This window comes from Anolis sagrei, chromosome 5, assembly GCF_037176765.1.
Source record: "Anolis sagrei isolate rAnoSag1 chromosome 5, rAnoSag1.mat, whole genome shotgun sequence".
Classification (NCBI taxonomy): Eukaryota; Metazoa; Chordata; class Lepidosauria; order Squamata; family Dactyloidae; genus Anolis; species Anolis sagrei.
Window position 1 is genome coordinate 50,787,343 of NC_090025.1, and position 18,135 is coordinate 50,805,477.

General features: G+C 37.0%; 1 protein-coding gene across 4 annotated transcripts in view; it reads right to left on the reverse strand.

Moving 5' to 3' along the window:
- Window positions 1–18,135, reverse strand: part of FBXW7 (F-box and WD repeat domain containing 7) — a 147,471-nt gene that overhangs the window by 11,928 nt on the left and 117,408 nt on the right. For all 4 annotated transcript variants that reach the window (XM_060778836.2, XM_067468692.1, XM_060778838.2 and 1 more), the window contains 4 exons: window positions 8,468–8,591; window positions 7,004–7,140; window positions 1,837–1,950; window positions 383–564 (listed from right to left, as the gene is read on the reverse strand). In XM_060778836.2, the coding sequence (XP_060634819.2) occupies window positions 383–564; window positions 1,837–1,950; window positions 7,004–7,140; window positions 8,468–8,591 (557 nt within the window). The remainder of the gene's footprint in view (window positions 1–382; window positions 565–1,836; window positions 1,951–7,003; window positions 7,141–8,467; window positions 8,592–18,135) is intronic.

Sequence of the window (18,135 nt, forward strand, 5' to 3'; positions counted from 1 at the left end):
TACATTAAAAGTAGGCCAGTGATATAATGGTAAGAATATATAGAATATAATGACTTAAGTAGATCTCATGGAACGTTTTTGTCACTTAACTTTCTTGCCTGGTTCTTTTCTACAAACTATTATCTGCTGATTATTTTATTATTAATAAATTTGAATAAATGTAATTTACATTTCACATGCATAACTTTACTGATAGGTAAAATCACTGAATTAATACAAAAATATCATATACAATATACATAGCACAGCCGAGTATTGATGTAATAAAAAACTGCAGTTTTTGATATTGAGTTGGCTATTGGTTGTCTTCGTAAAAATGTTTTGAGATGAAGCAAAACAAAGCTCAAGTAATAATCTCACATTAATATAGAGAAATATTTACCTTTTTTCATGGAGATGCATACAACGTACAGTTGAGGTATGCCCATATAATGTATGTATACACTCTCCAGTCTCTGCATTCCACACTTTAAGGGTTCGGTCAGTAGACCCACTGATAATTATGTTGTCCCTCATTTGTGATGACCAAACTCCACCTGTATGTCCAACAAGTGTTCTCAAACACTGAAAGCAAGCATTTGGATTGGTTACCATTTGGATAAAGGTGACATGAATGAAACAAAGTCTAGATCAGTGGTTCCCAACCTGTGGGTCCCCAGGTGTTTTGGCATACAACTCCCAGAAATCCCAGGCCATTTACCAGCAGTTAGGATTCTTGGGAGTTGAAGGCCAAAACATCTGGGGACCCACAGGTTGAGAACCATGCATCTAGATAATCATTTTAAACAACAATAGTCAACATGATGTAGCTGAAAACATGCAGGTTAAGCTAGGTTTTTAGATTCAAAACAAAGTAATGCCTTTAATGACAGAATGCAAATGAAAGAAAGAAGCAGACATTAGATTTGTCGAAGGCTTTCATGGCCGGAATCACTCAGTTCTTGTGGTTTTTTTCGGGCTATATGGCCATGTTCTAGAGGCATTTCTTCTGACGTTTCGCCTGCATCTATGGTAAGCATCCTCAGAGGTAAGGTCTGACCTCACCTCTGAGGATGCTTGCCATAGATGCAGGCGAAACGTCAGGAGAAATGCCTCTAGAACATGGCCGTATAGCCCGAAAAAACCCACAAGAACTGAGACATTAGATTTATATGAATGCCACAGTCAAGTTTTAATCATCTTTTCCTGAGCAGTAGTTACAATACAGTGAAGTCACACATAAAACAACCTAAGTCTTAAAAAAGAATCCATGACTAATATGATAATATGTGTATCATATTTTCCAAGTTAAAGAATGTGGGGTTCTGAGGATTAGATAATACTAAGGGGCAAGAAGTTAATGTGCTTTGCAGTAGTCATTTGTTACTTTCAAGCCACGTCTTTCTTTTTTAAATGATCTGTGGTAAAGACATTCTAACATATCATATGGCAAAGCCTTGCCATATGATATGGAACATTAACAGCAGTCTCAAGGCTAAAATGTGCATATACTCCTTCTTCATCCTTTCTAAGCCCTTGTATCCTTCTTTGGTGTTAAGAACCCAGTTTATTTTAAAACATAATTAACCATCAACAGAGAAACCTGGTTTTAAACCAATCAGGTTTCTTCTGCTGAACACAGCATATGAAAGGAAGAGGGGTTCAGGATCAAATATTAGTGTGCGGTCCTAATTCACATGCCCCGTTTAGAAAAAATGAATTTATTTTATTTGAAATCCTACATTACTCCCAGCATGAAATTCAAGGAAGCCAAAATTATACATTTGCCATGTACTGATCCATCAAGATATATGGGAATATTTTTTTATGAAAAGGCAGAAAATATATTCATCTTACCTTTCCTGTTACTGCTGACCAAACCTTTAATGTATTATCATCAGAGCCACTGACTATTCTGTTACCACAGAACTGCAAACATGTGATCACATGATCATCATGACCTTTCAGGACCTGGCAATATAAAGAACATCCATATATAACCCATTGCCAACTAAGAACACAGATAACAGAAGGGAATAATTAAAATGCAAATTGCAGGTATTAGTTGCTTTCAGTGACAAAGTTTGATTTATCATTAGAAACAACAGGATATATATAAATTTTGTCATTTATTTGTTCAGTCATTTCCAACACTTCGTGACCTCATGGACCAACCCATGCCAGAGCTTCTTGTCGGCCATCGCTACCCCCAGCTCTTTCAAGGTCAAGCTAGTCACTTCAAGGATACATCCATCCATCTTCCCTTGGTCAGCCCCTCTTCCTTTTTCCTTCCTTTTCCCCCAGCATGTCTTCTCATTATGTGGCCAACATATTTCATCTTTGCCTGAAATATCCTTCCATATACATCAATAACTTACTTTTACCTTGCTAAAAAATACTGATTTTTGTTTCCTTGTTCCAGCACTACAATGAGTTATCAGTCCTTCCTGGCAAACTATGAAATAGTCATTCCAGTGCCATCATACTACTAGTGACTCTGCCAGCACTTTCTGCTGTAGCAAATTTGCCACCTGTCAGTGGGATCAGATTCATCTAAAATATGCTCATTTAGAACAACCTCTTTTCAACTTTCTTTTAGCTTGGATGTACAGTCCATTCTAATAGGGCAGCAGAAGATACCCAGCTAAGTCACTGTTAATGTTTTTTGCTGGCTCAAAGATCCCAATTCAGGTCAACAAATCTCTATGGAAATTAAGCACAACACGGAGTGGAGAGATGAATTCTACCATGGTGTTAGAATGAGAATTTTGCTAATGGTGAGAGGCAGTGGGGAAATATTTCATTTCTGTCCAGCTTTTCTTCCAAATAATTCACAGGGGTATAAAGAGAGTTCAGTGCTGGTGTCCTAGCTCAGTAACTGAGCCAATCTGTTTATTTTATGCAGAATGGCATCATGTGCCTTCAGAAAATGTTCTGGTGGATAATACATCTCTCTAGGTTAGGTCCTATTATAGTAAGATCCCTTCAATTCAATTTTTTTGCAACACACTAAATTACTTTATTTTATTGATTTATCTGCAGCTTTCCTCATCAAAACTTTTAACTGAAATTAAATGTACCTAGTTTTTCAAGTGACAAATAAACCTTCACCTACCCAACTCAGAGCTCAGTATAAGCAAAGCATTTTGCACTATTGTAAAGAAATATTAATACTTAATTTGGCAACTAGACTTTGAGAAGCCAGATCTGGCCAAGGTGAAGGTCATGACCTATAAAGCCCTAAACGGTTCGGGCCCCGCCTATCTCCGCGATCGCATCTCCTTCTATGAACCGGTGCGAGCTCTAAGATCTTCTGGGGAGGCCTTCCTCTCGGTCCCACTACCATCTCAAGTGCAGTTGGTGGGGACGAGAGAGAGGGCCTTCTCAGTGGTGGCCCCCCATTTCTGGAACACCCTTCCAAAGGAAATAAGGCAGGCCCCATCCCTCCCCTCTTTTTGTAAGAGCTTGAAGACATGGTAATTTCAACAAGCCTTTACCCAGATTCTTTCCTCTAATTGGCCCTGGAATGGACAGCCACAGACCCGTACCTAATATTATTGTTGCCTGCCATAGCATTGCACTTAATTCCCGGGCCCCCTAGAATTTTTGGGCTTGCACAAATCTTGGCCCGGCCTTTTAAATTTTTAATTGCCTTGAACAGGCAGGATTACTTTTAATATATGTGTGTTACGGCGACAATTTTTATGTTTATATCTTGTTTGTTACTCTTATGGTTATGTTGTTTTTACTCTGTATGTTTTGTGATATTACTTGGGAACAGCTCTGAGTCTCCTTGGGGAGATGGAGCGGTATATAAATAAAGATTATTATTATTATTATTATTATTATTATAGAAGACATCACGGCGCTGTTTCACCATTGCCTCACCACCAGCTATTTTCAGTGGGACAATGAATTCTACGAACAGAAAGATGGAGTAGCTATGGGGAGCCCTCTCAGCCCAGTCATAGCTAACTTCTACATGGAACAATTTGAAAAACAAGCTCTTGAAACAGCAACCAAAAAGCCCACTATATGGTTCAGATATGTGGATGACACTTTCACCATTTGGAGCCATGGAGATGAAGAACTCAACAGGTTCCTGGAACATCTTAACAGCATCCACCCTAACATCCAGTTCACTATGGAAAAAGAAAAGGAAGGAAGACTGCCTTTTCTAGATGTCCTAGTCATCCGCAAACCAGATCAACAATTGGGTCACACCGTTTACAGAAAACCCACACACACAGATAGATATCTCCATAAAAACTCCAACCATCACCCAAGTCAAAAAAGAAGCACCATCAAAGCCTTGGCAGACCGTGCAAAAAGAATCTGTGAACCCCACCTCCTCCAACATGAACTGAACCACCTCAACTGGGCTCTACAGGCCAATGGATACTCCACCTCAGACATCAGAAGAGCTGCAAGACCAAGAACAAGCCACAAGAGTAAAGATGAAGATCCACCCAGAGGAAAAGTGTTCCTGCCATACATCAAGGGAACCACTTATCGCATAGGGAAGCTGATGAGGAAACACAACATACAAACAATCTACAAACCCACCAGGAAAATCCAACAAATGCTACGTTCAGCAAAGGACAAGAGGGATCCTCTCACCTCTGCAGGAGTCTACCGTATACCATGCAGCTGTGGACAAGTCTACATAGGGACCACCAAACGCAGCGCCCAAACAAGAATCCAGGAACATGAAAGGCACTGCAGACTACATCAACCAGAGAAGTCAGCCATAGCAGAGCACCTGATGAACCAGCCTGGACACAGCATTTTATTTGAGAACACAAAAATGCTGGACCACTCTCACAACCACCATGTCAGACTACACAGAGAAGCCATTGAAATCCACAAACATGTGGACAATTTCAACAGAAAGGAAGAAACCATGAAAATGAACAAAATCTGGCTACCAGTATTAAAAAATTCTAAAATTAAAACAGCAGAGAGAAAAACAGGCAGGGACATCTAATTACCTTTTAAGAAGAGTTTGCTCCAGGCACTGTCAGCCCATTGTATGCTAATCAAGGTGGTCAGTTGAAAAGATTCACACCTAGCCCAACTCACAAAAGCCTTTTGTCTCACCCTGGTCATTCCACAGATATATAAACCCCTTTTTCCCAGCTCCAGCAGACCTCTGAGGATGCTTGCCATAGATGCAGGCGAAACGTCAGGAGAAATGCCTCTAGAACATGGCCATATAGCCCGAAAAAACCCACAAGAACTGTGGGATTATTATTATTATTATTTAAATCCTGTCTAGATTGTGGCAACCCTCTCTACACGGGATTGCCTTTGTCTATAGTTTGGAAGCAACAACTGATTGAGAGATCAGCAACCAGATTACTAACTTGGAGCTCCGTACAGGGAGCGGACAATTCCCATGTTATGGCAGCTCCACTGGCTGCTGGTCTGCTTCTGGGCTAAATACAAAGTGCTGGTCATTGCCTATAAAGCCCTAAAAGGTTCAGACCCTGACTATTTGAAAAACTGCATCTTTACATAGAGACCAGCACAAGCACTGCAATCTGTGGAAGAAGCCCTTCTCTTGGTCCCAACCCCATCTCAAGAGTGGTTGGTGGGAATAAGAAAGGGTGCCTTCTCTGTGGTCGCTCCCCGCCTCTGGAACTCTCTCCTTAAAGAACTAAAAATAGCCCCTTCCCTCCTCTCATTTAAAAAAAAAGTTTTAAAAGCCCATCTATGCACTTTAGCTTATGGAGAGGAGGAGAAAGAATTACATCTTATATACACGCCCATCTAGTTGTCGGACACCTTACCTCGTCAGTTAGCTGTATACCATCTTAGCTCTAATATTTTAGTCAAACATTTAAGAACTATAAAAAAACCTATTATGTTGTAAATGTGTGTGATATATTATGTCATGTTTATTTAAATTGTTATTTTTATAATTCTTGTCAAGTTTGTTTTTTACTTGTTATGTGTCAATTTTGGCATTTGATGTTTGCCATTGTGTTTTATTTTGCTAGAAGCCGCCCTGAGTCCCCTTGGGGAGATAGGGTGGGAAACAAACACATAAATAAATAAATAAATAAATATTATCTTGTAATAATGCCCTGCAATTAGTTCACCTTAAATTCTGAGGATCAAATTCACTGAGTTGAAAAGGACAAAAAAGTAAAGCCTATTGCAACTGTTTATATCAGAAAGCCTGACAGTTTTGCTATTCCATTATTACAGCACAGTAAAACTAAATTACATACAATGCAAAGTTCATTATTATGAGGCAGCAGGCGTAGCTCTTTCTTCTTCCTAGGACATGCTTGCATGAATCTTTTCTGCTTTGTAAACAGTGAAAGGTATTTTTTTCAATCTAGCTTCATGGTTCAAATTACTTAATGCTTAATTTATCAGGCATTAAACCCTAAAGCCATATTCCATAAAGCTATGACTAACCATAATACTATCGGATAAGTATAATTAATGTATAGTCACACCCAGGTTTGTTAACACATGCTGAATAGTAATAACGCATTTTAATACCTTAGCACTTGTATTATAGAGAAGGAGTTATAGCTGTTTGTACAACATGAAAAGAGACATAACTTTCAATCTTAATCAATTTTTAAACTCTTAGCTGTTTTTCTGCTAGAATTTGTTTCATTGTATAAACTAAACAGTAACAAATCTGCCAAGATGTGCAGGGCAGGAAGGGATGAATCTGTTTGCTGTTGCAATCTCTATAAAGGCCACAATACAACTTGTTGCAAAGTGTGTTATATTTCCTAAGCGATTGTTATCAGCTGAAATCATGTTACCAAACAGCTTGGCAGTGCTGGCTGGGTTATGCCCATACTATCGTGATGCAAACAAGTACAATGATTGTTCTTCCTGGCTGACAATGGTAGTAACCCAATGTGAAATATCAACACTTGTGGAGTTTTCAAATTATCCAATTGCAGAAGATTTTTAAATGTCAGAAATGATTCTGTAACTATGGACCACCAATAAGATCTGATCTTAATTAATTATTCAGTTCAAAGATGGTTACCTTTGGAGATTTAAGTTCTCCTCGCCGCCAGTTGGTGTCAATTCTGTGCTGCCTGATATAAGCACTTTTCCATGGACTATGAATGAAGCCTGGTTTTATTACTTTCCTCCTCTTGATATGTAATGGTTCATCAATTCCTGTAATTTTTGTAACAAAATCAAAAATTAGAAACAGAAAGAACTGTCAGTCTCCCCTATCTCTCAACCTTCCTTTCCCAGAGCATAAAGGTATGAGAAACATTCTCTCTTTACTTCTAGATTGATATGATGGCACTGAAATCCATCCTGCCTTTCAGTCTTTAATCACGACTCTCTCTATATACAAAAGAGTTGTGATTAAAAACTCTTGCTTTTCTTCTGAGATGATTAATCACACGTGGACTTATTTTCAAGTTGCCTGTATTTCTAGGATTTGTCCCCTTTATATTAGTAATCTGCTTCTTGTTGCTAATCGTACAGCTTCCCATGCTACTTCTTATTTAAGTCCTTCCATTGTGCACCTGCATTCTGAAAGTCATGCCACTTACACTTTGCCACACACAAAAATCTACCTCTTTTTATTCATTATTTCTGCCAAAGGCTTTGTACATCTTTTCCTCATTCTTATTACAAGGGTTTCTATCATTCTTTCTACCTTTTTCCTTTGGTGCATCTCATTACAAGCCTGAAGCTGTTGTTGTTAGTGCAAGTGGATTAAGGACTGTTTGTTCTCTAACCATTTGATCTTCAGTTCCTGAACAGACCATATGATAAGTGCCATTGGATAAATACAACAGATATTTTTAAAGAGAACAGCTTCAACTTCATCTATTTGGTTTGACATAACAGCCAAGTCACAAGCTTACAAATCTGGAGAGTTATTCTTAAATAGCAAGCAAGAAAAATTTCCATATATAGCCTTCAATAGTTTTTCACAGAAGTATATGGTAACAAGGCACCTAACGTATTGAACTGCTTTCTCTGATTTGCCAAGGTGTTTTTGAAGATTTCTACAAGTGCAATCAATTACTTTTTGCTTTTCTTCAGAAAAATACAAGTTCTTTGTGAAGTTAGTTTGCATTTTTGCGACTCTTTCTTTCTACTGGACGCCAACAATTTTGCTTCCTAACCTTGAAAGTACAGTAATTTAGCCTACTGATGCAAATACTAGCCTGTCTCTCTTAATTACACTATCATGCTGTTGTCTGACCTATAAAATACAAGTGACTTGCATCTTTAAACAGACATTACTTAAAGAATCTCATTCTAAGTCACTCTGTCCTTCAAATATTTTTACAAAGAACTATATTCAAAACATCTTGCCTTCAGTTCTTGAACAGTAAAAAACAGATATTAAATCCTACATAAGCCATGCGTTAGGCACAGAAAATGTATGTTTGGTTTAAAGTTCTCCTTCCATAAACAAAGATAAATAACTTTTGGGGCTTTGCTTTTATGATTAAATCTACACTTCACTGAGCCTTACCCTCTTCCCTGCACTTCTCTCTCCACAGCAGATTGTCTTCTGCCAGAATCCTCCAGTATCGACATGTTTGTGCTGCCTGCAGCAGGTCCTTGGGGTCCAGGAATGAAAGCACATAGAGAGCCAACTAAAATAGTAAAATAAAACAAAAAATGGGAAATTATACTTACTGAATTCAATCAGCAAAGTTTTGTACAATCATATAATCAAAATACCAGGATTAATGTAACCATAATGCATGGGATTTTAAGAGACCATTAAAATTAGAGTAGTCGACAGATACAGCTGTGGGGCAAAAAATACCACGCAAATAATATACTATGTTAACAAGCTAGACTACAACAATGGACTTGGAAAAGCTTGTTTTTTGAGGATGGCATGGCAAATCATAGTCAAACTTCAGATCTGCCATCTGAGGGTGCGAATAATATCAAAAGAATCCCACCATCTACTTATCATGTTCCACTTTCTACAGCCCACACAAATATTTCAGCTAGTACTGCTCACCCTTGTGTCCATATGTTGCTCAACAATCCACCTCATACATTATGAAAAAACAGGCAGAACTCCACACCTACCTCAGGTTTTGATCTTCTTATATTCATTCAGGCTCTCTATATTTAATGCAGTGCCAGCAGAAGCCAATTCGTGACTTCTTCCTAATCCTGTTTTGGCAGACAGTGTCATGCCCACTCACTTCACTAAAGGAAGCTGGGAGGTGATTTCATTTTATTGAGATGCTTTGTTTTTCCAAGTGTGTGACGGAACTGTATATTATTTTCCTAGTACCTTTTATCAATAGCTACATTTGAGAGGAACCATAGAGAACATATTTCCATCCTACTAAAAGCACACCAGAATACTGGTTACATAGATATTTCCCATCCTCAGATTGCAAGTCTGAGATTTGACTCTGACTTGGTTAGAAAAGATGTGTTGCAGCAATGTAAATGTATGGGGCTAATGCAGTTAAAAGGAGAAAAAGATCAAATTTGAGACAAAATAGCAGTTGAAAAGGAAGTATTTAATCTCCTCTCCCACTCTCCAACCTCTTTTGCATGATATCATTCTTACAATATTTTTTAATGGTGAAGTGACACATATAGCTGCCTTCCCCAGCCAGCTGGGGTTTTTTGGGAGGATGTGTTTTAGACTACTAACGCCACCGTTCTTCCACCAGCTCTGATAGAAAGGCTGACAAGTACCACACAGGAAGCAAATCTGGGAAGAGGATAACCTTGTTCAGAAAAGGTATTGTAAAGCAATTGCTTGTCCAATACTTCTCTTGTAACTGAGTTTGGGAGAGCATGACATGGCTCGTTTACATCAAAGAAAAACAAGCCAAGTGAAATTTCTCATCATATAACTGCTTGTCTCTCTGTTTTTAGAGATCATCAAATCTAAGGTTCACTGTTCAGGACTATGGTAGTCAGTAAGAAAGAGTATTTCAGACTCAAATCAGAGGAAAAATAATAACTGAAAGAAAAATAAAACCAATAAAGTGATATGGTTGGCAATAAATAATAGCAAAGAGGGAATGAATCATATAAGAAGGATTCAGATTTTTTTTAAAGGAAGAATTCCGGACACATTTTGCACCTAAGCTGGGGAAAATGGAGAAGATCAAAAGACAAATACAAGTAGTGCAGTGCCCAATAGCTCAACCAGACTCTGGCAAAACAGACACTCAGTGGTGAAATACTTAGGGATGGAAGAAAGGTTTGAATTTTCTTTTTCAGAAAGCCATTAGAAATTAATATTCAACAAAGGTCTTCTGTGTAATTGTATTGTTTTCATCCATTTTTTCATGTCAGGGGCGACTTGAGAATCAGCAAGTTGCTTCTGGTGTGAGATAATTGGAAAAATCATTTTAATTCTGGTGTTATTTAATTCTGTTTTAACCTTAATTTTTATGTTTAACATAGATGGATAGAGCGGGGTATTTTTATTGTATTTCATGCTTTTTGTAAGCAAAAAACCGAAAGCTTCTGAGGTGGCAATTGGGATAAATTGATCATAAGCCAAAACAAGACATCCTGATAAGGAGACTGTAATGCAAAAGCAAGAAATAACCAAACAGGGTCAATATTTGGCCAAAAATCAAGAATGGAGGAAATAAGAACATAACTGAATATTGAGAAAACAACAGTTTGTTAATTGCAAATACCCTTTTCAGGGAACTGAACAAACAACTATATATGTGGACATTACTGGATGTCAAGATAAAAATCAAATTGAACTCTTAATTGAAAATATGGAGAAGCTCCATTCTTTCTGCAAAAACAAGAGCAGGAGCAGATGTTCAAAAGACTTTTTTGTGTCAGGAGTGACTTGAAAACTGCAAGTTGCTTCTGCTGTGAGAGAATTGGCTGTCTGCAAAGACATTGACTACAAATTGTGAATATCAAAATTTAGAATGACCCAAACAATCACAGTCCCAAAATGCAATATAAAGAACACCACTGTAGAGTTCAATGACCATGTAAAGAACAGATTTGCACTATTCAGCCTAATGATTTAGAAACCAGAAGAACTCTAGATTGAAACCAAAGACATTGCAAAAAAACATCATGATAGCAAAAACTCCTCAAATCAGTAAGGAAAGAAAGAAGCAAAAGCAAAGGTTGACAGAAACAAGGTCACAATTCTCAATGCAGTTGTTCAGTAAAAATGGTAATTTTTAAAATAAACATCAAGGCGTATACAAACCAAAAGCAAGGATGTTACATGGCCATCAGAAATCCATTGCATGGTCAGAACAAAATACTAAGATAATGAAACTATATGAGAGGAACTAAATTTCAAAGATGAAAAAGATTTAAATGGTTCTTCAAAGCAGAACCATTTGAATCTTGGAAATTCAAGTGGAAAAGGCTCTTAAAGGACTTGGGAGAAATAAATCACCAGGGACAATGGCACATAAAATTCTAACAAAAACAAATATGGAAAACTATATCCAATTGACTGGACAAAGAAAACTACCCCAAAAATAAATGAGTCAAAATGGAGGAAGATGCTCAAAAAAGATACAAGTTTAGAATCCTGAATGCAACTGTTGACTGACTTGTTCATAGGGCCCAAGAGAATGATTATAATAGCAAATGCAAAGAATTAGAAGATGACCAAAAAGAAAGAAGAGACCTCTTCCATGAGGTCTGAGATGAAATAAATTTAAATCAAGAAAAAGAGCATGTACTATATGATCAGGACCATATAAAAAGACAGCAGAAACAATACAAAGGAGAACTACATAAAATATAAACGGATGACAAACTCTTCCAAGTAAGAACCCTCTGACACTGAGCCACAATTTTAGAATGTGAAATGGAAAAGAGTCTCAAAATATTAGAAGAAATAAATCACCAGAAAGAGGTGACATACTGATAAAGCAGTTTCAAGCCATAAAGACATTACATTAAAGTTCTAACAAAAATCTGACAACAAATATGGAAATCAGACTCCCAATTTAAGGTGTGCGGGCCACATGTGGCCTTTTAAGATCATTTACACAGCCCCCGCCCTAAATCTCAGACTTTGTGTTTTCCTAAGTCTGAAATCCGAATTAACGTAACTATCGCATCAGCCAAATACAGGCCTACACTTCCCACTGGCAAGTTTATGTTGGTTAAAATTGTTCTTCATATTAAATATTGTATTTAATTACATTCTATATTGTAATAACCATTGGGCCACTGCAATCACCCTCACAGAGACACTGTTATTACAAGGAAAGATTTTACAAGAAAAACATTTACTATAAATATAAGTGAGAAATCCCAGGTTGTGACGATGAGCTTATAAAAAGGACATGGCAGTACAGATCTTGTTTCTAACATCCTAGAGTAACAGAGTGCCCTAAAAGTTATTAGAAAAAAGACTTGTTTCTTACTGATAAGGGGAAAACATTTTTTCACCCTATTTGTTTAATTTATACACAGAGTTCATTATGGAGGAGAACAAGAATAGACCAGGAGGAAAGAGATGTGAAAACCCAGGAAATTATTATTAGCAGAAAACAGCAAAGACTTAGAATAACTAATGATGAACATTGAAGAAAGTGCAAAACCAGTGTTACAGATGAGCATTAACAATATAAAAATAATGGTGACAGATAATTTATCTGGGTTAATAGTGGTGAAGTCATAGAAATGGTTAAAGATTTCCTACACCTTGACTTAATCATAAATAAAATTGGATATTGTTGTGCAGAAATCTAAAGATGGCTAAGACTTGAGAGGGCTGCTATGCTGGAACTAGATAATTTCCTGAAGTACAAAAGAAATAGCATTCAACACCAAAGTTAGAATCATTCATGTCATAATATTTCCAATTTCTATGTATGAGTGTAAAAGCTGGAGTGAAGAATGGTTATAGGCAGAAAAGCTGGTTTGAAATGTCTCATTCCTAGACAATGAATCACCTCGTTCAAAATGAGGTGCTGAATGAGAGTTCTTTGGATATCATGGTCTACTATGTGAAATGAGCCTGCGAGCAGACCAAGCCACAACTCTCACTAGAAGCCAAAAAATGGAGGGAACCCTTTTCCATTATACTTCAGACATGTGAGATGACAAAACTCACTGTAAAAATGTTCTGTGAAGAAGACAGTAGAAAAAGAGAAAGACCACATTACAGATTGATTCAGAAACAAGGAAGGCACAGCCCTGAATTTGCCAGACCTCAGTAGGGTCACCATACATCAAAGCTGACTTGACAGCAAAACAGCAAGAAACAGATGACAGCAAACAGAGAGATCCTGCCTGTAAAGTAATAACCAAGAAAATGCTAGAAAAATGAAATCAGAGAGGAAGATACTACAAAGGAACTGGAGAATAATTAGCTTAAATATAACTGGAGTACTGATAATGAGGATGATGATGATTATTATTACAGTAAAATTTCAGGCAATGTTTTATAGGATTCATGTGCTGTCCAGTCTTCATGTTGACAGCAGTATTGTAATGGTTGATACTGCTCACAAATGTCTGTCTGATGATCTGACCTTTACCCATAATTTAAACTGATGTTGCATGGCAACTGGAAGAAGAGGCTAAATCTACTGTTTGCTTTGGAGTTGATTCACACAGTATGAAAAGAGATGACAGTGTAAGGATGGATTGTCAAGATGCTCACTATTTTGGGAGTGTTATACCTAACTATTTGGGTGATCACCAAACGACTGTACAAAATTAGCTAGCATGGCAAAGCTACTGGCAATAGTAGTAGTGAGAGGTGATACTGGTAGAGGAGCTTTCTGAAACATAAGCAGTGGCATTTTAGCTAACTCTTGTTAGTTAACATGCTACTATTGTGCTACCCCTGAACACCTTTTACTACTGTTTGGCCACACAATTATGCTACTCTAAAGACATTTACCTCAAAAGCTCTATGGTGAAACAAACCAAAACGAAACAACCAATAATGCCAGAAGGAGAAACACTCAGGATGGAAGGCACTCAACCAGTTACAGGGGAAGAGGATGGGTACAAGCAAAATGCATGTTCAGCTATTATGTTCAGAGGTGAAAGGAAAATCTGAATCTGAACACATAAATAGTAAGACTATGGAATGTAAGCAGAATGGATCAGGGAAAGCTAAAGTATTTTTTAAGGGAAAAGAATGCAAAAAATAGCTACAGCTGTACTTGCTATGAGGGATATATTCCATCACATGACAAAATATTTTACTCTGAAAACGAAAAGCAAAGAAGAGATGAATTAGCATTAATAGTGGTGAGAGATATGACAAAAGTAGTGATGGGAGATAAGGCAAAGTCTGACTGAATAATACTGTATCAATAAGGTTTCATGGGGAAACTATCAATCTAACCATAAGCCAGTTTTATTTTTCAATTAATGAGGCAGAAGATTAAGAAAATGGAAGTTTTGTGTTGGCAACCAGGAGGAAACACACCAAAAGGAAGACAACTTTCATTTCATAAGTAGAAAACCTAAGTAGGAAAAAAAGCTAGGGAGGACTGCTAAGGAGTCTTCTAAAGTTTTCTTAGAGTAACTCTATTAAATACGATAGAAGTTGTTGAATAGGTTCCCTATAACTTTCTCCCTTCAAGTGTTGAAGAAGAGAAGCTGGTTTCAAGATGAACTTAAGATGAACTGTGGTACTTCTGTTTTCTTCAACGATAGTAAGCCAAACTAAAGAGGACAAATAAATAATGAGAAGGAACTCAGTATTTAGTAGATTTTATCAATATTAGTATTATACTCTTTCAGTTGTGCCAGGAAAGAACCCTAAATGATTCTCCTACTCTCTCTTCCAATCATTATAACATGTGATGAGAAAGCTTGCTCCTTCTTTAAGAGTCCCCTGGGCACAGAACCACATTAGTATTTTATGTTTGCCACTTCTGCACAAACAAATGTTTGCTCAGACATCAAAACCATGACATGCCTTAAGCAGCACACAGCCTCTGGGGCTTTTCATGGGTTGAAAGGAACAAGTTTGCAAATTCCTTCTTTGGACTAAAGGGTATACATAAAGCCATATGAGAGGGAGGGGCACCTGATTATATAGCAATATAGCATTATATAGTGAATGACTATATAGCAAGAGTTGAGTTAGATTCAAGAATGTACCTGTTGTGTACTAATAATGTAGTCAATGAAGCAAATGAAACTATCTGGGAACATTATAACCTCCTTGCTATGTCTCACAATACAGATTCTGTTGGGAACGAGTTTCATGTGTTTAAGACTTATATGCAGCTTTTATCCCATACAAAAAGTGAGAACATGAATACTTCCCATTTAAAAATAAGGATTATCTGGCCTGGAACTGTAGATTTACCAACCATCACAGGAAAATTCCTAGCTGCTATTCCAGAGACTCTGCAAGATTAAAAGCTTCCAAACACAAGAGACTACATGAAAAAACATTTAAAAAATAGAAACTAGCTCCTGACTGTTGCCCACAGATGATTTAAGTCAAGCATTTTAAGTTTAACAGAATTATTCAATAAAGAAACCTTTATTAGAAACCTGTTTGCTTCTATGCATCATGTCAATATTTGCATGGACACCTGTTCATTCAAATTAACTTTAAGAGCTAATTTAAACGATTAAAAACAGTGGAAGTTAATCTGTTTAAGTCAGCTTGCCTAACATGATAGTAGATAATTCACTCTATTAAGAGTCACATGCACATGCTGCATAAAAGCAGCTTTGGACCAGTTAAGATTACTCATTTATATGCTAATTGTTCAAAACCTTAAAATGACTACTCTTTTCAAGTCTTTTTTTTTTTTAGGTCTTCACACTTAAAACAAAATTTGGTAATATTCCAACACTGTGTTGACACCATGACAAGTCGATTTTCTTTTTAGCCTGTTTTATGACTCACAAAACAGATCTCCATGTATCTTCTTAAGATGTTAAATCTTGATAAAGCATTAAGAAGGGAAGACAAATAAATAAAACCACCAATAACAACACATCATAAATATAACAGTTAAGAGCTACTTCAATGTTTGAGACTTCAAAAACTAGCAAATAACAAATTTAATAGTTAAGATTCAGAATCTCTTTTTTATTGATTGGCAGAACATTTTAAAGCAATGCATTAAAGATCCTTTAATAATGGGATGTTCTGCAGCATTGGTAAGTGAATAGGGCTAAATATGCCACCATATAGCGTAAGTAACAATATTTTTGTGTTTTTTTTAAAGCCCTGCAACCAGGAATAAATAAAGTATTTATTCAACATAGGAATAAATAAAATCTGAATCGTGATTCAGAATTCAGTATTCTTATTTGCAAACCAGAACAAAACCAACAAACAATTCTACAATCCGACTCAAAGCTATCTTCATTCATTTATTTATTTATTAGAACATTTTATAAGGGTAAACAAGTCTTCCAAAGCAGCTTCCAGAGAACACAAATCTCCACTGTAATAAAATTTTAATTCAAATATTGCTAAAACAAAGTTAAAATTTCCAAACCAGAAACCAGTAAACAAATTCATCTAAAATAACTAACAATCCAATAAAAACTGTGAGAGCTGTGGTGAGTAAGTATGTTCTTAAAGCCCTATCAGAAGAATGCAACAAGGAAAACTGTTAACCTCTTATTAGAAGTGAACTGCACAACTTGAAGATATGAATGTAACATTTTCCAGGGTTCAATAATAGTGTTCAAGACCTTAATTTTAACAGAATTCAAGAACAGTGTTCCAGATTTTCATGGGTAAACTCACCACTCCAGCTTTCAAACTACTGAGATCCACATCATTTCTTGGGAAAGAACTGACCATTCCCAAAGTCCAAAAATCAATACCAAATGGACTGTTGACATCCCCAAGTTGTACAAACTACAATGAATTCATAATAACATTTATAAGAACACAATAGTTCCACCTCATCTCCAACTCCATCAAATCAATGACTAACAGGTCAGATAAGACAAAGGCTATTTTATTTCTAGATCGTCCAGTCCAGTAAACTAGTCTCAGAGCACATTAGTTTTATAACTGGAATTTAACATCAATTGTTCCAGCAGCATGGGACATCCTTTTATTCAAAGCAGAGACCTGGGCTCTCAAATGAATTCTCAAGAAAAATTGCCAGAAACCTCTGAAAAAACATCCAGATCCACCCACTTCTGAGAGCCATTACATGTGATATCCTACTTTAGCAGATAGGTTAGGTGGACTGTAAATCAAAACCAGATTTCCCTATAGGCCATTGAGTGAAAAACTAGTCAGGGCAAGGCAATGGTTTGCATCATGGACATGAAATCCTGAGCTAACACCTACACACTTGCCACAGCTGACAAACATGCCCAGTGAAATCTTCCAAAGCCACCAGGTTTCCTGAGATCACCTCTACCAGTTCTAGAAAAAGAGTAAAATTGTATTGTGACATTCCACTCAACAGAACCACTGCTCTGTCTCCTCTTTCCAACAACATTCAAAACTTGCTAGGTACATGACCAGAATTTCTACACACCAATTGCTACCCTCCAGCTTTTTAGTCAAGCCTGGTCCCAAAAACCCTAAAATACTGGAACTTGCAAGCCTGGTGCTACTCTCCAAACCCTACACTACTCACCCATTACCCAAATAGTTCTTGTTACTACATATGCCAAAACAATATGACATTCTGTAGTTCAGTCAACGAGAAAATGTCACTTCCTATTGGTCAACCAGGCATTCATTAATTAGCATGGCTGTGAAGTAGTGGGGATTACAAGGAAGCCAACAAAATCACTGGGGGTGGAAATCAATCTGGAAGGAAAAATGCTCAGTTGGCTTTCCTTCAGCTGAAGTCATCACCTCCCACAGTACCATAACATCCTCTATCTTGCACTCCAGTTACAGTGACTGTATGTGCCTCCCCTCCCACACACATAACATGCTTCAGCCAGCCTTGAGCCAACAAAACAGTTTAGAAACGTAATACAGCTGATAGCTCTGGTCTTGCTAGTGAAGACTGAGCAAATGTTGGGAGCCAATAAACCAAAACAACAGTAATCCTGAAAGACTAAGGGATAGAATTGGACAATGCTTGTTAATACAAGTATTTTTAAATTTAAAAATGCCTAGAACAGAGGTTTCCAAAGTGTGCCTTGATATATTCGTGTGTCAGCTGAAGTGTAGGTGTGTTGCGTAAACTTAAGGAGAAACCTTAATAATATAAAGCATATATATTTAAAATA